This window comes from Lissotriton vulgaris, chromosome 3_1 (genome assembly GCF_964263255.1).
Source record: "Lissotriton vulgaris chromosome 3_1, aLisVul1.2, whole genome shotgun sequence".
Taxonomy (NCBI): domain Eukaryota; kingdom Metazoa; phylum Chordata; class Amphibia; order Caudata; family Salamandridae; genus Lissotriton; species Lissotriton vulgaris.
In genome coordinates this window covers 1,187,885,477-1,187,911,905 of record NC_141689.1, presented here as the reverse complement: position 1 = coordinate 1,187,911,905, position 26,429 = coordinate 1,187,885,477, and the positions used below count along the sequence as shown (strand labels likewise).

Below are 26,429 nucleotides of genomic sequence, written 5' to 3'. Positions count from 1 at the left end.
AATTCGCTTTGAGGACTTCAATATCAACAGGAAGCCAATATGCAAGAATGATACTAAAAATGCAAATGGATATAATGTGACAATGTGTAAACAACAGTACCAAAATATCTATGTGCAAATCTGCGTTACATAAACTTTAAACTATGTGCAGAGCAGCAAAATACATGTGCGGATAATTCACTTTTGACTACAGCATATTCATAGAGACTCGTGAACGTGTCGCAAATTGGAGAAAAGAGCTAACTCTGAAAATCCTTTCATCACTACCTAACAACTGTATTTCCTGAAATGCCAAATTAAAATCAACAATAACCTGTGCTTTAAAATAAGGAATTAAATCCTGTTTGGTGCATTTAACATAAAATCCACAGAAAAACACAAAGTGTAACAATGTTTGTTTACATCCGATGCCACACGGGCAAGACAGGTTCTCCAAATTTTTAGTAAAACCCAACGGGAAACAGAGTGAGTATTTTATGCTCTCATCCCTAAGGCGGGATAGCAGGCTCTTAATCCATCTCCCAAGGTTTTTTCTAAGATATAACTGTGGCATGTTATTGATCCTGCCCGGTGGCACCAGGAAAGGGGTATATCTAATAATTGACGATTTGTGGTGCTCCGTCTTTTCTCTTTCTTTCCGGTACAGACCATACAATTCCCCTCTCAAGGACTTATGGTTTATACCTTCAGTAGCTAAAGGAGAGAAGAAAGTATGCTCCATCTTCACACTGGCTAGACTTTTCTTTACTGCTCCAAGCCAGGGTATGTGACTACCCCTATCACACTTGAGGCAGTCTGTGATTATTTCTTGTGTTAAAAATGCGGCAGGATTCCGCCATATCTTTAGCCAAAATAATGCCGACTGTGATCTGATGAAATCTTCCACATAAAAAAAGGTTTCATTCCTTATGGCATATATAGGTAGGTGCGGAAATGATGGCCCCTAGTACCTTTCTACAGAATCTATCTTCTTCAGTTTGTAAACTGCTGCAGTTTGTATACCCCCACACCTCTGCACCATAAGTTGCCATCGGTAGGCATTGGGTTCTATAGATCTGTAGTAACGGTATTACAACCTCTGCCTGCTTTGGCTGTCGGAGGGTAATTATAGAGTTTATAGCCTTACCGAGTTTATTTTTCCCATGGGCTACATGAGGGTGCCACGATCCTGAGTCTGAATAAATCAAGCTCAGGTAAGGAAGAGTGCTAGTGCATTTTAGGAGCTCTTTTCCTGACATAATTTGATGAATACAATACTTTTTAGGCCCGCAAGACATTATATATGATTTGTTAAAATTAGTGCACAAATCAAGGTCAGCCATAAAGGATACAAAACCCGTTATTAAAGTGCGAAGTGCTTTTGGCGTGCGGCCTATCAGGACCGCATCGTCCGCATATAATAGTACAGGAAGCAGTTTGCCATTGATTTTAGGGACGTCACTGGTTAATTTAGACAGGGAATTGTTTAGTTCATTTATATAAAGAATAAAAAGTAGAGGGGCTAAGAGACAACCTTGTCTAACCCCCCTACCAATTAAAATATCCCCGGAGACAACGCCTTCGTTATTTATCCTGACCCGGGGTTTCAGGTCGCTGTGCAAATATGCCAAAAAATGTACAAGTACCTTTTCCAACCCGTAATTCAAAAGATTCTCCCATAATCGTGAACGGTTAACAAAATCAAAAGCTGAACTCAAATCCATAAAGCCCAAATACAATGGGGCTTTTTTGGCATAGTATATTTGCTCAGAATAAGATTTAGGTTCAAGCACTGTTCCACAGTTCCCACATTGCTCCTAAATCCCAACTGACAATGGTGTAAAATCTGATTGTCCTCTGCCCAGTTCCTGATCTTGTTAAAAATCACTCTTCCTAAAATCTTCAGGGTGTTATCTATCAAGGATATAGAGCAATAGCAACTGGAGTTAAGTCTATCGCCCTTCTTAAAGATAGGGACAATAATACTGTTTGACCAGGTTTTTGGAATAGTAGTATGGGACAAATTATTAAAAACATTACATAATAAAGGGGACCAAAAATCTGGCTCTGATTTAATTAGGTCGATTGATAATCCATCAGGACCTGGCGCATTATTTCCCGCACTTTGGTTTATAGCCTCTTCCACTTCAGTTATAGAGATATTAACTGCCTTAACTAAACAATTATTGTCAACGGTAATTTGTGGTGCTGTGTATATTCTTGAAAAGTGATCTTCCCACATTTTACTGGCTATGTTACAGTTAATCGATGTGATATTTGAGCCCAAGGACCTCATAGATTTTACCTCATCCCAGAACCCGGTGACATCTTTAAGTGCGGTGGAGCGGGCAAGAGAATCCCACTGCTCCTTTAATAACTCCTCTGTGCGTGTTTTTGTAGCCTTCTTGTAGCGTGGTCTCAAGGCTCTAACCAGAGACCAGTCCCTGGGTTCCACAACAAGTGCTTCCCGTAATTCTTGATTCGCCCGTGAGCAGGTGCCATTAAACCAACTGGGGTTTTTATTTGAGTTACTAACGGGTTTAGAAATCTCTTTTTTAATACCCGCACATAACCCCGAAAAGGCCTGAATAATCTCTGGACCTGGGCATCTACTGGACAAGCACTTTTCCACAAATAAGGGATACGTTTTTATAATTCATGCTAGAAGGGCCTTATTATCTATGCCCTTCTAGATTACTTTGAGTTTATCTGTCGATGCAACCAAATTTCTTGCCCCTATTTCCTTCCGCTTTTTAATTTTATTAACAGATTTGATGAGTGTCAGAATTGGGTAATGATCACTGTGGACGGTGCTTAGAACATCGGCCTTCACTAGACAGTTCACAAGGGAGGAAGATATGAAAACATAATCAATTGTGGAGGAACAGCCACGCCCTCTAGAGGTAGGCAGTGGGCCTTTGGCCGTCAAGCAGCCGACTTTCTCCATAACATTAACTAGACCCCAAGTGGCTAGGTGATTAAGGAGTTCTTCCCATCTTTTACAGGGTAATGCTCGAACAGATGTAACTGCTGGGTTAGCCACTCTTTTGTACAAATGTGCATTGAAAACACCTCCCAGGTAGATTCCGTCCAATTTGCCATACCTTTGTTCATCCACAATCTTATCAATAAAAGTAAACAAATTTATAAAATTCTTATTGGGTTGTGAAGTAAAATCATTATTATAAAAATGTATTAAACATAACGTCATCCCGTTGGAAAAGATTATGCCCTGGAAATTGCTATTGTTAGTCTCCAGGGGTTTAATTTTACTTCATGCAGTATTCTTTATCCATATAGATAGGCCCCCACTAGGACAGCCCGCTACAGGGCTAGGTATAATAATATTATGACAGAAGAATCTCTCAAGGAGCAGACCTCTGGTACACCATGTTTCCTGAAACATTAAAATGTCAAAATTGCTAATCCAATCAATCCAATCTGCTGATTCCATTTTCAACTTTAAACCAGCAATGTTCCAACTAAGTATATTCAAATAGTGTTCTGAGGAACCAAGATAATTTATGGTAAGACAGGATGGCAATAATTCTTCCAAATAAACTTTAGGAAGAGTACTAAAAAGTCTAGGTTTAATCGCAGCCTGATTAACCATTTCAGTATTCTGGTGCCATTCTACAATACTGAAAAAACAAAACAAGTGTGCAGAGGGTCAAAAGGGGAAATAATTTAACGACCTGTCAACTCATGCCCCTATACTATAGATACAAAACACAGAAAGAGGAGACCAGGTCAAATAGTAGTATGCTGTCCTAAATGGAGAACAGGAATCACAAGGATACGTGTGTGGAAAAGTGTGTTGGGTCACACTGGGCTAGAAAAATCCCATCAGACCACCCTCGTGGCGGCATATCATCATGTGGGGATGGGCAGTCGCTCCATATATCGCCCATGTGGCGGTGCGGAAATGGAAAACGGTGTATTTTGCCACAGTTGTGCCCAGAGTATAGTACAGAAAGAGTGCAGTGCTATGAAAAAGGTGCTTATTAAAAATGACTACCTAGACTAAAGAAATAGCTTATCGAGATAAGTGTAGGTGTCAAGATTAAAAACACGCCTGGTAGTGGGTAAGTAAAACTACATTATGGCGCTGTGCAGAATGGTCAACTAGTTTTAGCTAGATGGAGTGTTACTCCAGCTTTCATCAGGACCTTGGGGATGGTAGGCTACTGCAACACGGTGTGAAGGGTGTACAAATATGAAAGAACATAAGTTACATCAAAATTGTGCAGTGTACTTTAAGGAAGACAAGTATCACCCCGAGACTTGGAACCTCTATGTCCACTGAAGACAGGAAAGGAATCTACCTGTCAAGAAAACAAAAAATACCATGTATTCATTTACACACAGGAGTCCACATAACCCCACATACACCATCAAGACAGAACACACCTGCGAGAACAATTTATGTTCCGCATTACAAATAAGCATATTAGCTTCATCACAAAGAGGCATTTCCTCACAGTGATTCTCGCCCAGCTTTGTGTGGGTGAAAACCTCACCTCGCCCGGCAACCGCTCGGGAAATTGAGGCCCCGCTCTGATGTGTAGAGAAAGGACACAGTTAGCGCACAATTCATATGTGTCCAGCCCAATCGCTATACACAAAAACCCAATGGACGTGTGGTAGACTCCTGACTACCTTGTCATTACCTAACCCCGCCACTGAGCCAACATCAATTGTTTGAGGTAGATAAATAACCCTGAAACTTGGGTGATAGTAATGCCCGTGGTGACCGTATGTTGCCCCTTAACTAAAGTTGTGAATAGCACTACAGGGTGGCAGCAAAGAGATGCTGCTGACCGGAAAAAGTCCCACGTCTAAAGGAATTGCCCTGAATGGCACTACTAGTACCGAGATAAACGACCGGGAAGAACCCAGTCAAAAAACATTTCCACATAAATAATGAAGACTATTCACAAAAATAATGGAGACTATTCACTCCGAGCACTGCCTATACACATAATGATTGCTAGGAGACAGTCCTCGCAACCTCTCCGAACTCACCTGTCCGTCGGTGCCCGTCGCTCGAAGCCGAGCGGAAGGGAAGGCACCGACGGAACCACCCGTTAGGTTTAAATAACGAGGCTTCCTATCTGATCAGCCAATAGCGGCAGCTGCTGTGACCATTTGCTTACGAATCAAAATAACTCCGTATGGCTCAAACAAAGAAGAGAGCTCACCTGCGTTAACAGGAAACGAGCCCGGGGAAGTCAGATCTTACAAACCCGGCACTAATCCCAACGCGCATGCGCAAAAGTGCTCAGAACTGAAATTCAGAGAGCACTATATCCTCGCGCATGCGTCAAGCTATTTGGGGACAACAAAAGTATTACAAATTATAACTGTAGAGAGTATCTAATCTCTGTAGCATAATGATGCTAGACTGCACCTGTGCTAAATGTAGGGGCTCAGTTAACCCCATTTCAATGATCACACAATCAGTGGATCGCCACGGTTATCAAAGAAAATTGGGAGAAGAATCGTCAATATCCAGATAGGCAGTGTCTGGTCGATGTACTGCGAGCAACATGTATAGTAAAAGCAAAGAGCTGGGAGTAACAACATTTTTTAACAGTTTGTGTGGTATGAGACAAGAGAATCAATACTCGGTTTATCTGAGAAAGTGCTCTAACCACAGAGGCTGCATGGGTACAATAAACTGGCAGCGTGGAGAGCCGCGGCACTGGAAAATAATCCAAGTGCCCGGCCAGGAGAAGTTCAACAAAACAAGGGTCAAACTTAAGGCAGGAATAACGGCATGTGGGCAGACGGAATGAATGAAAATACTTATGAATGAAAATACTTATAGAGCGCACGATGGCCAAAACGGCTTCCTGGCGCTGGGAGCTCAAAGAACCGAACAGACAGGGCCAGGAGGTTTAGCGGGGGTAGGCCAGGGCAAACAGAAAAGTTTTCAGCGCTTTGCGGAAGTGTGAAAAGATAGGGATCGAACGCATAGAAAGAGGAAGGGAGTTCCAGAACCGGGGAGCAAGAACAGAAAAACGGGTTCCACCAGTGCGAGATTTGTGAAAGCGGGGAATGGTGAGGAGGGCAGAAGATGATGAACGGAGAGTGCGGGCAGGAGTGTGAAGGGAAATCAAAGAATTGATGAAAGCCGGTGCAGAGTGATCAAGGGCCCGATAAACAAGGCACCCTAATTTGAACAGAGATCTCTGAAAAATGGGCAACCAGTGAAGGGATTTGAGGACGGGAGTGATGTGATGGGTTTTGGGCAAGTGAAAGATAAGACGGGCAGCCTGATTCTGGATAGCTTGTAAGCGGCGGGTTTCATAGGCAGGAATGCCAGCGAACAAGCTATTGCCATAATCAAGGCGGGAAGTGATAAGGGCAGAAATAATGATTTTAAGGGAGTCAGGAGAAAAGAAACGAGAGATTTTCCGGATCATCCGGAGGGAAAGAAAACAGGAGGACACCACGGCACTGACCTGGCCGTGCATGGACAGGTCCTGTCTGACCTTGATGCCCAAAGTTTTAACAGAAGGAACGGGGGTGGGAGGGGGGCCAAGAATGGGAGGCCAGAAAGTAGGGGACCAGGGGCTGGGTGAGCCGCCAATCAGGACAAGCTCAGTCTTATCTGGATTGAGCTTGAGGTGGTTGGCGCTCATCCACCCAGAAATAAAGACCATGGTAGAGTGAAAAAAGGATAGGGAGTGGGAAGAAGAAGAAAGATCAAAGACGAGCTGGAGGTCGTCAGCGTATTTATACACAGGGACGGAGTCACACACAATTAGATTGGGTGAGCTAAATGATGCAAACAACAGATAAGTTTGCATCTGGAAAAGACCCGCAACAAAAAGTTGCTCTAAATACTGAAAAAACAAAACAAGTGTGCAGAGGGTCAAAAGGGGAAATAATTTAACGACCTGTCAACTCATGGCCCCATACTATAGATACAAAACACAGAAAGAGGAGACCAGGTCAAATAGTAGTGTGCTGTCCTAAATGGAGAACAGGAATCACAAGGATACGTGTGTGGAAAAGTGTGTTGGTCACACTGGGCTAGAAAAATCCCATCAGACCACCCTCGTGGCGGCATATCATCATGTAGGGATGGGCAGTCGCTCCATATATCGCCCATGTGGCGGTGCGGAAATGGAAAACGGCGTATTTTGTCACAGTTGTGCCCAGAGTATAGTACAGAAAGAGTGCAGTGCTATGAAAAAGGTGCTTATTAAAAATGACTACCTAGACTAAAGAAATTGCTTATCGAGATAAGTGTTGGTGTCAAGATTCAAAACACGCCTGGTAGTGGGTAAGTAAAACTACATTATGGCGCTTGGCAGAATGACTTCCCAACGCTCGTTTCCTGTTAACGCAGGTGAGCTCTCTTCTTTGTTTGAGCCATACGGAGTTATTTTGATTCGTAAGCAAATGGTCACAGCAGCTGCCGCTATTGGCTGATCAGATAGGAAGCCTTGTTATTTAAACCTAACGGGTGGTTCCGTCGGTGCCTTCCCTTCCGCTCGGCTTCAAGCGACGGCACCGACGGACAGGTGAGTTTGGAGAGGTTGCGAGGACTGTCTCCTAGCAATCATTATGTGTATAGGCAGTGCTGGGAGTGAATAGTCTCCATTATTTTTGTGAATAGTCTTCATTATTTATGTGGAAATGTTTTTTGACTGGGTTCTTCCCGGTCGTTTATCTCGGTACTAGTAGTGCCATTCAGGGCAATTCCTTCAGACTTGGGCCTTTTTCCGGTCAGCAGCATCTCTTTGCTGCCACCCTGTAGTGCTATTCACAACTTTAATTAAGGGGCAACATACGGTCACCACGGGCATCACTATCACCCAAGTTTCAGGGTTATTTATCTACCTCAAACAATTGATGTTGGCTCAGTGGCGGGGTTGGTAATGACAGGGTAGTCAGGAGTCTACCACACGTCCATTGGGTTTTTGTGTATAGCGATTGGGCTGGACACATATGAATTGTGCGCTAACTGTGTCCTTTCTCTACACATCAGAGCGGGGCCTCAATTTCCCGAGCGGTTGCCGGGCGAGGTGAGGTTTTCACCCACACAAAGCTGGGTGAGTATCACTGTGAGGAAATGCCTCTTTGTGATGAAGCTAATATGCTTATTTGTAATGCGGAACATAAATTGTTCTCGCAGGTGTGTTCTGTCTTGATGGTGTATGTGGGGTTATGTGGACTCCTGTGTGTAAATGAATACATGGTATTTTTTGTTTTCTTGACAGGTAGAAGATTCCTTTCCTGTCTTCAGTGGGCATAGAGGTTCCAAGTCTCGGGGTGATACTTGTCTTCCTTAAAGTACACTGCACAATTTTGATGTAACTTATGTTCTTTCATATTTGTACACCCTTCGCACCGTGTTGCAGTAGCCTACCATCCCCAAGGTCCTGATGAAAGCTGGAGTAACACTCCATCTAGCTGAAACTAGTTGACCATTCTGCACAGCGCCATAATGTAGTTTTACTTACCCACTTCCAGGCGTGTTTTTAATCTTGACACCTACACTTATCTCAATAAGCAATTTCTTTAGTCTAGATAGTCATTTTTAATAAGCACCTTTTTCATAGCACTGCACTCTTTCTGTACTATACTCTGGGCACAACTGTGGCAAAATACGCTGTTTTCCATTTCCACACCGCCACATGGGCGATATATGGAGCGACTGCCCATCCCCACATGATGATATGCCGCCACGAGGGTGGTCTGATGGGATTTTTCTAGCCCAGTGTGACCCAACACACTTTTCCACACATGTATCCTTGTGATTCCTGTTCTCCATTTAGGACAGCACACTACTATTTGACCTGGACTCCTCTTTCTGTGTTTTGTAGCCATTCTACAATATTCAGGAGTCCTTTTGATGGTCAGTCCTGACTCTCCAGGTCAAGTAAGGCACTGAACCGGTTATGTAATTGGTATATTGGTGTAGCTGAGTTAAAGGATCTCTGGGGCGGTCTATAAAAGAATCCTAAGGGTAGTGAAGTTATAACGGTTGAGGGGCTAAAATGAGTGGTGTTACTTCTTAATATGTGTTTCACTAGGGATGGGTGTCTAAAGTTCATGACTATACAGTCGCCAAAGATGTTCTTAACCGAAGCGCTAACCCATTCCACCAGTCGTACCATTAGAATTTCATTAGAAATTTCCATTTCCACCCATTTATACCTGAACAGCCAGTCAATACACTTGTTTTTAAGCTGTTCCCAGGACTCACTTTGGTCCTCTTTCAAGGGGGGGACTCCAGCTAAGATTATAACATATGGGCAGGCTTCAGGCGGCACATGAAGGACGGCCTCAGCCTGTTTTTTGAGCCGTGTAACAGGGATGTACCTATCATTTGGATCATTTACAGGTTTTACAGTGGCTGATATGGATTGAACAGATAGGGCTCCCATAGGCAGACAAAGTGGGCCAAGGGGCCTGACTGCTCCAGGCAACAGTGTCCGCAACAGTGTGCCTACAGCAGTGCCAGATGAAGCGTTAGGGGAAGGCTGATTTTTATCTGTATCACATTTTTCACATCCGTTCTTATTCCCCAATGTACTACAGTTGTCCCTTCCCCCACCAATGCCTCTATTGGCAGCCTCCATATCTTTCAAAAGCCGTTCACCCCTAATCTGATCAATAATAATAACACCTTTCCTTTTAGCATCTTCTTTCTTCACCAGGCTTTCTAATCTATCCAAACGTTTAAAAATAAGATTAAACTGTTTGTCCATTAGACTTTTCAATCGCTTAAAAGTTGAGTCCAGTATAGTATCAATTACATTCCTATTTATCGTGTGTGTGTGTCATTTGCAGCAATTGACTCAGTCTGTGTGCAGATGGAGTTGGGCCCTACTCCCATTGTGATTAAGTCTACAGTACTATCATCTGATTGCAGTCTCACTGGCTGGCACCCCGCTTAATGCAGTTTTTCCTCGGGACCACAAACTCTGCGGAGTTGGTTGGCTTTTGTTGCGGGGAGGTTGCTTCCTCTTAATAATTGGTAGTTTTGAGGGGCCTCTCTTCCTTTTCTTTCCTGCAGTCTTGATGTTAGAGACCAGGGTGAAGGTATCGATAGTAACCTCGGTATCCTACTGGGAGTCAGAGATGGTGATTACATTACTATCCGTAATCGGAGCAACAGGTGGTTTATCAAAGTGGGCAGCTTTAACAATTGTTATGCTTGGTTATAACGGCAGAGTATTTATACGGCCATCATTTTCAGAAGTAATCTGAGAGTCTAAATGGGGTGCTGATAATCCCATCTGTTGTGACCATATTAAAGACATTCTCAAGCATGCTTTCAAATGAGGCAGAAATGATGGATGAATTCTTAGGGGCCTGAGTGGTGTTAGTATTAGTATGTTTCCCCATTATAAGATGTTCACTCACCTCGCTAACAACTTAGAGGGGTGGCCCCCCTGACCACTGTCGACCGCAGACGGCCCGCCCTTTGCCCGGGCTTAGCCCGCATGCGCTCCCGTGATGCGGGGGCTGTGCTTGATTTTATGCGTCTCCAGGTGCGAGAATGCCGGTGGCGGCTTCCGCCGCGAGGGAGCCTGGGAATTGTGGTCCCCCTCCGCACTGCGGCCGCGATAGAATGGTGGCTGCGGCGGCGGGAGGGAGACGGGCAGCGGCTGTGGTAGTCAGCAAAAGAAGGCAGGCAACAAGGTTCCTGGCAGGTAATTTGCCAATTTTGTACTTGAAGAAAAACGAAGTGTCCTGAATTTGCCCAAAGGTGACAAACTCAACGTCACCCATCCCTCCTGCCAGATGATCAGCCCAACATGAGGCTTCGTGGATTTGCAGATATATGTGTTTCGCCCTTATCACCAGCATTACTGTGTAGGGTATCCGAAGGAAAGCTTCCTTTCCTTGATCCCGGAAGTCCCACAATTATGAAATAACCCCCCTGGAATTGGGAGTCGCAGTGTGGAACTGATTTTCCCAGTCATTAAACCACACAGAATTCCCAATTACATGGAGTTAAAGCTTAAATTGTATTTTCCTCTGAGCAGGTGTTAAATACATGCATGGACCACTGGGCAGAGTAGACGGTTAGGAAAGGAGGGTGTCGGGAGTAAGGATAGATGGGGACAGTAATTTCTTCCAGACTTGGCGGCTGCGCGCTAAAATTTGTATGCAATTTTTCAAGATAAATTTACACGCCGGAATAATCGGGTATGGTTTTCCCACACCTGAAATCCCGGGTGTGGAAAAACCTACCAACTTATGATAAGGTGGAGTAAATGACATGCTTTAATTCTGCCCAACCTGATTTGTAATCAGAGCCCTCTTTGATAAAATGAACTCACTTACAAAGTTTGGGGTACCCTGAAAGTCAGTAGCAGATCGTGTATTGGGTACTCTTCGGCTTAAGTTGTTCTGGGGTCCTTCTGGTGAAGCCACTGCAGCCTGCACCACCAATTGCCCCTGCCAGAAGTGCCAATAACAATGCCAACACAACTAATAAACACTACACTCCTACAAGGGAACAATTCAGGTCATCCCAGGCCGCTATAACCATGGTGCAAGCAACTGGTATTATTCATTTTTAATGGATATTGACTTATTAAACACTGTTGTTGGGCTCATCTCAAAATTAGACAGACAGCGCCACCATGTGGTGGACTGTCACTAGAGCTGGTGCTGACAATTATGTGCCGATGCAGAGCACCGTAATCTACCGGCTCAAATTAAGCACCGGGCTGTTGAAGAAAGCTAGACAAGTGAAGGTGGTGTATTGGCCGGAAAGTGTAAATATTGTTCCAGACAATGCTATACTGGTACATCAGTATTGCAGCGGTGTTGGGAAATTTAGAAGCGCTCATTGTTCCTCGGGCCATTAAAAAACAACATTTGCAATTAAAGACTCCTGCAAATGCCTTTTAAAACTACAGGAAGGTTTTACATGTTAAATTTAATTCAGAGGGTCTTTTCTGAATATGTAAAATTGTAACACATTTTATCTTTATATATTAATGTAGTCAGTTATGCCAGTTTTGTACCATTTGGTAAGGATCATTAAAATGGTTTTAATTACACTTGAAAAAAATTACATTTCCCTCTTGTGTGTCAAGAAAGAATAAAGATTGCCAGTCTGTTAGAAAACCAAGTGGACATCTACCGTCACAGAAAACATGTATTTCACAAATGTATCAACATTATGGGCCAAATTACAATGTCGGCCCGAAAGCCTCTGACGCTAGTCGGAGGCGTTTCAACCGATATTGCAGTTTTAAAGTCCAACCGCCATATTATGATGATGGCAGTCGTAGTTTACACCATCCAGGGTATCTGACACCGTTCCGACAGGCTCAAGGAGCCTGTCTGCTAGTCTGGACGGCCTCATAATCCCTTAAGGATGGCGTTTCCTCCATCAGGATTATGATGTTGGTTTCCGACAGCCAACCCAGTTCGAGCTTTCCGACAATGATTGGCTGTCGGAAAATGACTTTTGGGGCCACTGCAGGGCCCCCTTTCCCCCCTAATCCTCAGCATAAACATTCCTGCACCGTGTGGTAGGCACCGTGGAGATGTTTGGAAACATCAGTTTTTCTATGAGAGCTTATGCTGTGGGCGTTTCTCTCCTTTCCCACAAGCTCCCATAGAAAAATATATGTTTCCAACTGCACTGTGTGCGGTGGCATCCAAATGCTGTGGTCGGATCTGCCGACCTGAGGTCATCCAGTTCCCATTCCACAACGGTGTCGGGCAGACTCGTAATCAGGGCCTGTAGGTTTTGAGTTCTCATAAACATAGTGTGATGCACCAAAAAGTCTGTGTACTCTCTTTTAATATCATAAAGTCATTAGCAGTAATTCTCATGCATTTAAAATCGCAAGTTAAAAAAGGAACTAATTATAGTCCTTAATCTTCTGCTACTGTGTAAAGTCCTAGCAATACTCATTGCATATTGTACAAAAATGTATCTTCTCATACATAAACATTCCTTCTTATTAATTAAAAACACAAAACAGTCAAATCAGTGTTTAGGTGGACAATGGAATATTTCTTTCACTATCTTCTTCAGGACAAAGATTTTGATTGAATAAACATTCTAAAAAACAAAGGAATACAGGAAATTACTACACATCGAGGATTTTAAAGGGACTCACACAAAAACCAGCAGATAATTAATTCCTAGTTTCCATTTGTTTTGTAACAATTATCTCAACCATCTTTGTACTATATATGTTAATTATTTAAAAAACCTTTCTTATTTAGTGGGGTGTATTTATGAGTTAGTCGAGGCATCCTAAAGTTCATATGGAGAAATTAATTCACCACCACTTATTTATTCCAGAAATTATGAGTTCTTAGGCCCTCAACACTAAAATCATAAGTGTATACATGTGTAGGATTTACTTCTACAGGATTTCATGATACACTTTGCGGATCAAAATAAAATGACCGTTCAGGTTCTGTCAAGGGTTAAATCCTTTCATGGTTATTGTATGCTATGTACAGCAAATGAAGGGGAAGAGTAGAAGAAACATTTCATTATGTTGAGAAAGAAGAACTTTATTTCTTTTCACTAGATGTCTATGACTACATAATTACTTAATAATTATGCAACTGACGTAAACCCTCAGGTTACAATAAACCCATCAGGAGCGAAATCTTTTGGAGCTTCAAAATAGTATGTGTTATCTTTAGAGTTCTTGTCAAGTGATGTTTGTGTTTTGGCACATGAAAGGCTATGACCTAAGTGGTACAACAGATGCTTACCTTCTCATCTGTTTGGTTATTGGACAAACAGTCCAATTCCTGATGCGATAAGCGCATACCCCCTGCGTTTTATGCGTATTAACAGGGGCTACTTAAATACGGATCTTGGTACTTCTAACATGCAGAAATCTATCAAAATTAGAATTATAACTGCTCTTAGAAATGGTGACCTCACTTTTCTGCATGTTTTCATGTTCTTTTATACTGATTTTTGAATATTCAAGGAGCCCCTTTTCTTATCTGGGTGACGTAATAGTATTTAAACACACTGTATTTGTTACATGAGCTGACTTTTCTGATATTATCATGTCTGATTATGCCTAACAATGGAATTGTTAATATTTCATATCCCTCCCCACTACGTTCTACCGGTGCCTCTTTGAAAAAGTCCAATCACATTATTTTCTACTGTGTAAAGTTCCTGGCTGTATTAAAGCCTTGTGGATTAAATACATATATCTTGGAGTTCTAGACACGCTCCTGTGTGGTTCTAGCTTCATGGAATAATCTGCATGCGTCTTGAGAATACCACTGCATACTTACAGAAAACCGAGATATGCTGCCCAGACCGACAAATCTATAGGTTTCATAACCAACGATGAATGCCGGTAGTAACTTTCGACATTCAAAAATGGATTCTGGGGCATATTACTAAGGCAGGCGATATGTGATTATCACCGCTTTAGAGTCTCTTTTCGTCCGCTTAGCGGCGATAATTCTATCGCCCTATTAGCAAGCTGTTGTTAAGATCAGTTAGGGACAGCTTGTAGGCGATAGCGAGCGATTTGGGGCCCGCTTTGCATGTCAGCGATATTTATCGCTAATGACATGCAAAGTGGGCGTACCCAACCTGTTAGCGACAGAAAGCAGTTGCTAACGTCGCTATCGCATATTAGCAAGGCAGGCGCAGCACTGGAAATGTTCGCGCTAAGTGCGAATATCTCCAAAAACAAACACCTGCTCAGACCAGTTCTTAGCCATTATATCCAATGGGAGTTGGATATTATGTCTAAGTCCCCATTAGCGATAATGCGTAAATATCGCTGGATTACCTGCGATATTCACGCATTTCGCCGCTAACGCCTGAAATGTTATCGCATTTGTGATAAACGTTGTTAATAGCAAGCTATCTCTGCCTTAAAATCAGGCAAAGCACGGTGATAGAAAAATGGTCGCTAAGCCCATTTAGCGATAAATATCGCTAGTATTTGGTAATATGCCCCTTTTTCTTCTCGAAATGCAGATTTGCTCTTTCAATACCCCAGGACACGTTTATCTGTATTGACTTAGCCATAGGTTTCTTATCTGTCGATACACACCGTGAGACACTTTCGGTGTTAAAAGGAGTTACAAACTACTCTCCCATCATTAGCTGTCTACCCCATAGTGCAACAGGCATCCAACTAACTGCCATATCGTAACTACCGTTATTCATTTATGAAATGCCTTTATGATCTTAACTTTAGCAGCTTTCATCTGGGGTTTAGTCTTCCTTTCACGCCTCGTGTGACGCCAACTGCTATTTATGAATATATACTATATAAAGTTCAGTTTGTCTGCCATATTTAGGACAGGCAAAGGAATACATATTTACTATATATAGGTGTACTCTTTCAGTGTCCCATCCCAAAGAACCCTAATATAAATAAATATAACACATTCTGCATATTAGTTAGGAAGGAATCCTCTAATCAGCCACAATAGACTCGGGGAATGTCTTTATTCCATTTGCACATGCATCTCTTGAAACCGCAGCCATCGTATCTTGAAAATGCAGCTATCCTAAAGCTATCATATAATCACGCTGAACAAACTTTGGGCAAATCATTAGGCAAAACAAGAAAAGGAGAGGGAGAAGCGTAGACCCATTCGCCTTCCCACCTCATTAATTTATCCAACTAAAACTAAAGTCTCCTATCTATTTTTGCCTATGCTACTAGGAAAACTACTTTTTTCATGTCATCCAAAGTGTCAGTGACAAGGAACCCACAGGGTGTTTTAAAAGAACCCTCACTCACCTACCTGGTAGGTGACATGCTTCATCATTAGGTTCCCACTTTGGTTGTCGAATGCTTACACGGTGTGCTGCGACACCTGATTATAGCGGAGCTGGGTTTTATCTGGGGGGTGTTCTTGTGACTGTGTATGTGTGTATGTGTCCGAGTGAAGTGATGATTTTAAAATTGGCCTTTAAATTCCCTCTCACAAGTTGGGCCTTTATTTGTGAGATTCTCTGTCAATGTTAAAAACAGTGGTGGATAGATGTGGGTTGATTAGTTTCTCCCACATACCCTAGGAGTGGTCTACATGTTTCAGCCATCTTCATTTAACTCTCAGGGTCAGTGTGTCTTTCATCAGAATCAAAATCTAATAAGCAGCATGCGTACTCAGGCATGCAGGTGTGGGTGTCTGTGGTATATACTTACAAACCCCCTAATTTTTTGAAGACAATACCCCTTGTTTCCTGTCCTGTAAGACAACATGTTACAAAAAAAGTAGAATTGCAAGACATATAGGTCGTTTCTTTTGGAGCCAGGTACGATCCCTACTTCCTGATGATCCTTGTATCGATAATGTATACCTTATACACCATACATTTGTCATTTACTAGGATATATTACATTTTTAGTGGCTACGGTTCACATACTTGTTGAACCTGTTGGTGTTCAAACCAAAACCCACCTTTAACACATGTGTTTCATTTCAGCAGCATAATCAAGTGGTTGTGCCTTATTCTGCTCACCCAGGTTGTATGTGATTACAGGAATGAATATTCAGAGTTGTGTGATAATTATGATAACCCATTGTTTGTCCCTGAGAGATTCCGGCAGGTTAAACCTGCCAAATTGCACAGGGGGAAGAGGTGCGAAACAGGAAAAGAATGCAACATGTGATGCTTTAAACACAGATTTCTGCATACTATGCTTCATTTCCAAGTTAAGAATTGGAATAGGGGAAATTTAGCACATACTTTAGACACCTCACACTACGACAATGGTGTTTACTGGACACCTGGCTACAAGTACACCATTAAACTGTGATCCCTGTACAAATATCTCTTTGCTTAGGGAACACAATCATAAGTGGGGCAATATTTGCCGCATCCAGTTACTAACAGGTGCCATTAAATTCTGGCAGGTCACACCTGCTGGAATTGAACAGGAAAAAATAGCCTAGTAATTACCAGGACTTGCGGGTTTTGGTTCAGTAAGCATTCAATTCCCAATGAAATTCCCCTTTACTCAAAATCCCCTTAGAATATGTGATATTTATTGCACCCAATAAATTTCGAAACCCGTGGTTGTAAATTTTGTAAACAGCAACTACCATTCGAGGCCACTTGTAATCAGGCCCTGGGTGGGATATATATTTCTCTCCCCAGTGGGTCCACATGTAAACAGGGACTAAATGTAGAGAGGGAAAACAGAAGAACAACGGAGTGAGAACATGCTGTAAGAGATCAATCAATCAATCAATCAAGACATTTATATAGCGTACTACTCACCCGGAGGGTCTCATGGCGCTAGGGGAGGGGGGCCTGCTACTGCTCGAACAGCCAGGTCTTGAGTTGCTTCCTGAAGGCGAGGTGGTCCTGGGTCAGGCGGAGGTGGGTTGGGAGGGAGTTCCAAGTCTTGGCGGCGAGGTAGGAAAAGGACCTTCCCCCTGTGGTGGCTCTTCGGATGCGGGGGACGGCGGCGAGGGCATGGCCGGTCGATCGAAGCTGGCGTTTGGGAGCGTAGAAGTTGAGGCGGCTGTTGAGGTATCCTGGGCCTTGGTTGTGTAGGGCTTTGTGTGCGTGGGTGAGGAGACGGAAGGTGATTCTCTTGTTGACCGGGAGCCAGTGCAGGTCTCTCAGGTGTCCGGAGATGTGGTTGCGACGGGGGATGTCCAGGATGAGTCGTGCTGAGGTGTTCTGTATCCGCTGGAGCCTCTTCTGGAGTTTGGCAGTGGTTCCGGCGTAGAGGGAGTTGCCGTAGTCCAGGCGGCTGGTGACGAGGGCCTGGGTGACCGTCTTCCTGGTCTCGGTGGGCATCCACCGGAATATCTTTCGTAGCATGCGCAGGATGTTGAAGCACGTCGAGGAGACGGCGTTGACTTGTCTGGTCATGGAGAGGGATGAGTCCAGGATGACGCCCAGGTTGCGTGCGTGGTCTGTCGGTTTGGGTGCGCTGCCTAGGGCGGGGGGCCACCAGGATTCGTCCCAGGCGGAGGGTGAAGATCCCAGAAGGAGGACTTCCATCTTGTCCGAGTTCAGTTTCAGGCGGCTGTTCTTCATCCATTCGGCTACCTCTTTCATCCCTTCGTGTAGGTTGGCTCTGGCGGTGGCGGGGTCGTTGGTGAGGGAGAGGATCAGCTGGGTGTCGTCGGTGTAAGAGATGATGTTGAGGTTGTGCCGGCGTGCGATGGCTGCGAGGGGGCTCATGTAGGGTTGAGCGAGGAGCCTTGAGGAACGCCGCAGATGACTTCGGTGGCTTCTGATCTGAACGGGGGGAGGCAGACTCTCTGTGTCCTTCCGGCGAGGAAGGAGATGATCCACTCCAGTGCCTTCTCCTGGATTCCGACGTTGCTGAGACGCTGTACTAGGGTACGGTGGCAGACCATGTCGAAGGCCGCAGAGAGGTCTAGGAGGATGAGGGCCGCTGTTTCTCCGTTGTCGAGCAGGGTTCGTATGTCATCGGTGGCTGCGATCAGGGCGGTCTCGGTGCTGTGGTTGGCCCGGAAGCCAGACTGCGAGAGGTCAAAGGATCCGTTCGTCTCGAGGAAGGCGGCCAGCTGCTTGTTGACGGTCTTCTCGGTGACTTTTGCAGGAAACAGGAGCAGCGAGATGGAGCGGTAGTTCTTGAGGTCGGTGGGGTTGGCTGAAGGTTTCTTAAGTAGAGCGCTGAGTTCGGCGTGCTTCCAGCTCTCCGGGAAGGTAGCGGTGTTGAAGGAGGTGTTGATGATGTCCCGCAGGTAGGGTGCGATGACAGTGTCGGCCTTGTTGAAGACGTGGTGAGGGCAGGGGTCGGTCGGAGATCCGGAGTGGATGGAGTTCATCGTGCGGACGGTGTCTTTGGTGCTGATTGGGGTCCAGGCGCGGAGGGTGGTGGTGGGGGGCGGTGGTTTGGTCGTGGCGTGCGTCGGTTGAGTGCTGAAGCTGTTGTGTATGTCCGCGATCTTGTTGTGGAAGTAGGAGGCAAGGGAGTTGCAGAGGTCTTGCGAAGGGGTGATGTCGTTGTTTCCGGCGTTGGGGTTGGAGAGCTCTTTAACGATGTTGAAGAGTTCATTGATGTTGTGTGCATTGTTGTCCAATCGTTCCTTGAATGCAGTTTTATTGGTGGTGTCAATCAGTTGGTGGTGTTTTCGGGTGGCGAGCTTGAGGGCAGTCATGTTGTCCGGTGTTGGGTCTTTGCGCCAGGCTTTCTCGAGGGCTCTGCAGTTCTTCTTGGATCTCTTGAGTTCGTCGGTGAACCATGGGGCCTTCTTGCTGCCGGGTCTGCTAGGCGGGGTCCTCAGAGGGGCGAGGTAGTCTGCGCAGGCGCTGATCCACTTCGTGAGGTTGGTGGCCGCTTCGCTGGGGTTCGTTGCGCTGGTGGGTGGGTTCTTGCTCAGGGAAGTTGCGAGCTGGTCGGCTGTGATCTTGTTCCAGCTTCTGCGTGCAACCTATTGCTGGTGGTGGTGGATCGTGGTCCTTCTGAAGCTGAAGTGGACACAGCTGTGGTCCGTCCAGTGGAGTCCGGTGGCGTGGCTGAAGGTGATGTCCTTGCTGGATGAGAAGACAGGGTCCGGCGTAGTGGGTGGGGGTGGTCACCATCTGCTTGAGTCCGAGGTTTGCGAGGTTGTCCAGCAGGGTGCTGGTGTTGCGGTCGTTGTTGTTCTCCAGGTGGAAGTTGAGGTCCCCGAGGAGGATGTAGTCAGCGGAGAGGAGGGCGTGCAGGCTGACGAAGTCAGCGATGTCTTTGCTGAATTGTGTGCGTGGTCCCGGGGGTCTGTAGATGAGGGTGCCTCTGAGGGTCATCTTTGGGTCGGTGTGGATCTGGAAGTGGAGGTGCTCGGCGGGTGCGAGGGTGTCGTCGGTGTTGGTCGTGATGCGGATGGTGTTCTTGTGGACGATGGCGATGCCTCCTCCAGTCTGGTTGACGCGGTCCCTCCGGATGATCTTGTAGCCGTCTGGGATGGCGATGGCGATGTCGGGCGCTGAAGAGGCGTTCATCCAGGTTTCCGTGAGGAAGGCGGCGTCTGAGGCTGTGATGTCGAGCAGGTTCCAGAGCTCGACGGCGTGTCTGTGGACGGAGCGGGTGTTGAGCAGGATGCACTTGAGGTGGCTGCTGCTGTTGCGCGTCGTGGTCTTGGTCAGTGCTGGAGTAGTGCAGGTCCGGATGCAGGCGAACTTGCAGGAGTGGCAGCAGAAGGGTCCATGGGTGTGTCTCGGGGTGGCTCGGTAGCAACCCGGGGTTCGGCCGGTGTTGAGTGCGTAGAGTTCGGTGGTGTCGTAGGTACGGTGGGTGGGCTGGAGTCTGCCGGGGCCAGGGGTCCTGGCACTGGGCACGGTCCAGGCGCGGATGGGCGCAGACGGGCTTACCTTTGGCGCACCTTCGGCGCTCATTCGGTGCTCCCGCTGCGCGCATCCGCTGCGCGGTCGCTGAGGGGGCGTCATAAGAAGGGAGCCAGGAGGGCGGGTCAGCTGGGAGGCGAGAGCGTGGGATTCAATCGGCTGGCGGGGGCGGGGCCGCAGTCAGGCAGCAGCGGGAAAAGCGAGTGCGGGCTTGGCGGGCGGCCCTGCGGCGGCTGGGGCGCTCGCTGACGGCGTAGGCGAGCAGGCAGGCAGGCACAGCAGCAGGAGGCAGGTGGCAGGAGGTACGAGGAGCGTTGGGGCGACCAGGCCGAGGCGCCGAGGCGCAGTGGTCACTGTCTATGCAAATAATGCTGCCATACTAAGGTATAAGTCATTGGTGCAAGCTGTAGCTACAACAGAATAAACACAGCTCAAGCTCAGCCCAGGGGAGGACAATGAAAATGGTGCTGTTTCTGAAAAAGCAAAATGAGAAAGCATGAACCTGCACAAATGAGATAAAGGGGCAGGGAGTGTCTGAGAGTTGTTGAAAAAGTGATGGGGTCGATTCAAGACTATGCAACCTTGGTATTCTGTGTTGAAAAGCACCGGCTGTGGGTTTCAGGACGGAGCTTTGGACACCGGCACTGATTCTATTACAAATTAAGCACTGAGCATACCATGTTGAAAATCTGAGAGTAGTCTTCTCACATGGAGGCTAAAGATAAATGCAAGACTGTTTTATCACAAAAATGGCCGTACATTCTTGGAGTGGTCATCCTAAAAGAGTGGCAGGAAATCACATTTTAAGCAATAAAAAAGAAAATATGGGCTAAGCTAGTCACAGTATTGTGAAATATAGAGGTGGTTGTGAAAGTCCGCAGGGCCAGTTATTTTAAGGCACATGTGGTAAGGACCCCAACGGTGCCAGTGAGCCATACATTTGGGAGAAATGTGCTTTAAGAGTGCAGGCAAAATAACACAGCAAGATTTCAAACAAGATGGATGAAGTAGTGCCAAAAGGTCTCAATGACACAATTTATTTACAATTATTTTTATAAGCAAAATATTGAGGGCCTCATTTAGTACAAAGCAAGCCATTTTGCTGCACCGAGCTGCATCATTTTAAAAGCACAGGGATGTCTTGTATTAAGAACAATAAAACGCATCTGTGTACTTTCCCCTGCGGCGGTGCACAAGTGGCTGCCATGCGCCAGCGCCGGCACCCTTGCTTCATGTTGCAGGGGTGTCTGTGTTGCGGGGATGTTTGTTTTTGCTCAGGAAGGGACACCTTACTGCACAGAAACAATCACTGATGAGAATGTCCTCTTTCTATGCATCCTGCAGATTGTAGCACGCATGGAAAGAGGAAATAACGAGAAAAAGGTAAAGTATTTATCCTCGTTGCACCACAGGGTGACTTTATGTGGCCTTGCAAATATGGGCCGCGCATTAAAAAACAGTGCCGCACCGGTGGCACAATGGGCTTGTAAATGAGGCCCCAAAGGCTACTGTTTCTACTTTATTCTATGGTGAAACTCCATCCCCCTTCATTTTGAGCACCCTAATGTGCTTTGAGCACAAAATGGCTGGTGAGCAAACAAGCAGTACGTAACGCTCGCATTAAGGGTGTTAACAGTTGCTAACGCCCTGAACAGAGGGCAATATTGGTAAACCTTATTCAGTGTTGTTTTAGTAACATTTTCTATCTGAAAACTAAATGCAGACATAATGAGTGTAAAATATCGTTCGAGGAATTGAATGATGCAGTCCAGTAGAGCTATAAGAGTTATTCAGGCCATTAAACATAATTAAACCATTCTGTCTTTACTCTGTTTTGCAGCCTTTGGCAACAGGCAAGTCACCCTGGCACTAGTGGCTTTTCTGGTACGTACGGGAAACTTATAAGTGTTTATAATTATGTGGGCAGTTCGTTATTATTCAGATCTCCTTTGCACAGAAGTCAAAACCAGTGCACGGGGACTCGTTTTGTGATTATTGGCAGGTATCCCAGCAACATGATAATAAAATATAATGAGCAATGAACTTGGACCGTAAATCTGAAGTCGCTGAATACACTGATTTAATTTCTCCAGATTTAGAGTTCAATAAAAATAATGCTTATTCGTGATTGCTTCCCTGTTTTATTACTCAATGCCTTCCTGTGTATTTCTTTCTGTCTCCAGTCCCTGGACTTGGCACAGAATTTAGAAAAAATTAGCATTTCATAAAGTTCCCATTGTCACTGTCACCTTGCAGTTTTCATTGCACGAGCCACATATTTTTATTGCATACATCGCTTCGGAAATCGGACACAAACACAAATATTGCTACATTATTTGTCTTACAGTGATCTTTTGGGATGGCAAGAGAGCAGCGTATTTGGGACAAGAAAGTTATTTTTAAAATAATTTAGGGGCATATTACCAAGCAATAGCGATAATTATCGCTATTGCTTGGTTAGAGGCAAAAATTTACCGCTATGCTGCGGCGATGTTTATCACAGATAAACCTTGGTATTACCAAGGTTTATCGCAAATGCGATAAAAATCGTCCGCAATTCATGAATATCGCTGAAAAGTCAGCAATATTCATGCATTACTGAGCTAATGCTCTTAGCCATGTTATCCACCTCCCATTGGATAACATGGCTAAGAACTGCTCAGGGCAGGTGTTAGCTTTTGGAGATATTCACGCTTAGTGCGAATATCTCCAAAAGTTGGTAATAGGAGATAGCGATGTTAGCGACTTTTTCCAGTCGCTAACATCTTGGCACGCCCACTTTGCAAGTCATTAGTGATAAATATCACTGACATGCAAAGTGGGGCCCAAGATGGTCGCTATCTCCTACTAGCTGTCGCTAACTGGTGTTAGCGACAGCTAGGTAATAGGGAGATAATTTTATCTCCGCTTTTTTGGCTTTTAAAGCCAAAAAAACAGAGATAAACCCCCTTGATAATATGCCCCTTAGCTTTTCCAGCCAATCAAACCGCAAATGTGTCCCATGTTTTGCAGAGACGTGCATACTGCCTGCAAGGAATCAATAAATGACAACAAAGAAATAGGAAATGGGGCATTTGCTAATAAAATTATTGTCACATAATCTCATATGCTATGTCTTTGGTGACTCGGATTTCTGTGAAGGAATGTTCTTTCTTTTAATTTAATTGCTAAACTTTATCTGGTATCTTAATCTCAGGTATGATGGTTGAATTGTAGGACAGCTTATGCTTAGTAACTAAGGCCTGTTTTGGTTATGTGGCAAGCCAGCTTTAAAGGTTATTGTCCTGACTGGTTCATTGGGAGTCATTATGTCAGCAGCCACCTCCTCTATTCAATATGAAAAGTTACAATAAAGGCAATAAGCCAGACTTTTTCTTGTAAAAAGGTTATGTTTAAGCATATTGGTCTTTACTGGTGAATTAGTGTTTAGGTCTTTGAAAATAAATTTTGTTACATGGAATCTCATTGGTTACTATAGTAGGCAATGGGTTTGGTGTTGGTGACTACTCTTTTAAAAAAAAAAATGTAAGTTTGAGTTTATTGAACAGTAAGGAAAAAACACAAAGAGAACCGGTGCATAGAAGAAAACAGTCAATATATGCGAATCAATAAATTATACAACAAAAAGGGGAGGAGGGGAGGGTGAAAATTATACAACAGTGTATATGGATACAAAATACAAGTGCATCATAAAACCAATTATCAAAAATGACAAAGTAAGCAGTACAATCATCAAAAAGAGACAAATAAATCAAGGTGGTTTGCGTACCTCAATAGAATGAACATCATGGGAGATGGAGGAGGGGTCAGAAGAAGATAAATAATTCACTAAAGGAAGCCACAAGAGATCACGTTTAATTGCTAGGGAAACAGGGGAAACAAAGTTAGTATCAAGCCTATGGAGGAAACAGATTGCATTCCACCATGAGCGGAAGGATACATTAGCAGCTTGTTTCCAATTAGATGTGATGTGGTGAAAAGTAATGGCAAGGAAGAGATCTAATAGGAGATAATGTTGGTGCGCCTGTGGAAGTGCAGAGGATAAAGGACCTAAAAAGACAGAAATAGGGGAGAAAGGGAGAGTAAAATGGAACATTTTTTGGAGTTGGGTCCACACTGAAGTCCAAAATTGAAGAATGGGAGGGCACTCAAAAAGCATATGTTTCAAATCAGCAGATTGACAGGGGCATGACCAACAGGTAGATAGGGCATCCGCGGAGAAGGAAGATAAAACGGAGGGAGTCAAAAGGGTGCAATTGTAGAATAAAGAGTTTGGGTCGTATTGGCAGCCCTAGAAGTCTTATGAAGTTTAGACCATATCTTGTCACAAAAAGCAATTGGCCATTCTAAGGAGAGATCCCGTTCCCAAGCTAATTCAACCTTCGATTTGGACCTGTCAGCAGAAAACTGAGCCGAATTGTACAGGAAAGAAGCAGAAGGAGAAGAATCCAAAGTTAAAGCTATAGAGCGACAAACTGGGGGATAGGATTGGACTCCGGCAAGGATGCAAGATAAGATAGGAGAACAGTATGTAACGGATCATATTGAGAACATGCACTAGAAGGCAGTGAAAACCGAGCCCGAAGTTCTGAAAAGGATAGAGGGAGATTATGGGAAAGCAGCTGGGAAATCCAGTGGAGACCACGACAATGCCAAGACTTCCAAAAGAAAGTACGGTTATGAATTAAAAGTTGTTTATTGTGCCAGATGGGCTGTTCATGTGTCGAGGAGGCGGAAGGATAGGAAGAGAATAAATATGGATGAAGAAGATTGTGAGAGTGAGCAATAACGGGATTTCGAATACTAGTCAGAGAGGAAGTAAAAGACAAGAGTTCGCGAAACTCAAAAGGAGAGATAAAAGAAGACTCAATCGTTAACCAAAGGGGAGGATGGAAAGGAAGATCCGCAGAAAGCCAACGAGCAGATTGTTTGAGTGAAAAAGCACGATGATAAGCCTTGAAGTCAGGGAAAGGAACTCCAGATTGGGATTTATCCTTTCGCAAAGAAGCCAGCGCTATACGAGACTTTTTACCTTTCCATAGAAATTTCAACAAAATAGAGTCAATCTTTTTAAAATAACAATCGGGGATACGAATTGGTATCATGGAAACAGTGTATAGTAGAAGAGGGGATAGCATCATCTTGATGGAAATCAGACGCCCCCACCAGGATAAGAAAAGCGGGTTCCATCGAGTAATAGCAGAATCAAATTTTTGGGAGACATAATCAAAATTGAGCTTCAAAGTGTCTGATAGGAGAGGGGCAAACCAAATACCTATGTATTTAATTTTCTGTGGTTGCCACGAGAAACCAGAGATGGCAAAAAGATGCTTTTGACATAGGGAGTTCAAAGGAAGAATTTCGCATTTGTCTACGTTAAGACGGTAACCTGAAACAGCAGAGAAAGAAGAAACCTGCCGCAAGAAGGAGGGAAGACAGGAGACTGGATCGGAACAGTAGAAAAGAATGTCATCAGCGTAAACCAAAAGTTTGACTTGTTGGGAAGCAAAGCGAAAACCGGAAATAGAAACATCCTGCCGTATTTTGGTAAGGAGAGGTTCCAACGCTAAGACAAAAAGTAAAGGAGAGAGAGGACAACCCTGCAGAAACTCCTCTCTGAAGATTAAAATAATCAGAGACAGTGCCATTAACAAAAATCGACGCCTGAGGGTTGGAATAGAGTAGAGAGACAAAAGATATAAATTTAGAGGAGATACCCGACCAAGAGAGAGCCTGAAACATAAAATCCCAACCAATCCTATCGAAAGCCTTCTCCGCATCTAAAGAGATAGCTGCTAAGGGAAGATCGAAAGAGGAGGCTTTACTGAGAACGTTGAAAAAGACTCTGGAATTATCAGAAGAGAGGCGACCTTTCACGAAGCCGGACTGCTCAGGGCCAATTAAGTCTGGTAGTATAGGATCTAAGCGAAGGGCCAAAAGTTTAGCCAAAATCTTATAGTCAGTATTGACTAAAGAGATGGGGCGGTAATTTTTACAGAGCGAGTGATCTTTGTCCTCTTTAGAGATTAAACAAATTAAGGCCTGTTGGAAGGAACCACTAGAATGACCGGAATCTAAAAAAAGTTTGGAATAAAAGTAACAGTTTTGGTAAAATAAAAGAGGCAAAATGACTATAAAATTCAATAGTAAACCCGTCAGGGCCCGGGGCTTTGCCATGACGTAATTTAGA

General features: G+C 44.5%; 1 protein-coding gene across 2 annotated transcripts in view; it reads left to right on the top strand.

Annotated features, from left to right (window-relative positions):
• Positions 1–26,429, top strand: part of TECRL (trans-2,3-enoyl-CoA reductase like) — an 835,890-nt gene that overhangs the window by 505,664 nt on the left and 303,797 nt on the right. The window contains exon 8 of one of the 2 annotated variants that reach the window (XM_086963149.1): positions 22,080–22,123. The exons of the other annotated variant lie outside the window; for it this stretch is intronic. Coding sequence (XP_086819275.1) covers positions 22,080–22,123 — 44 coding nt within the window. The remainder of the gene's footprint in view (positions 1–22,079; positions 22,124–26,429) is intronic. 2 annotated transcript variants of the gene reach the window in all.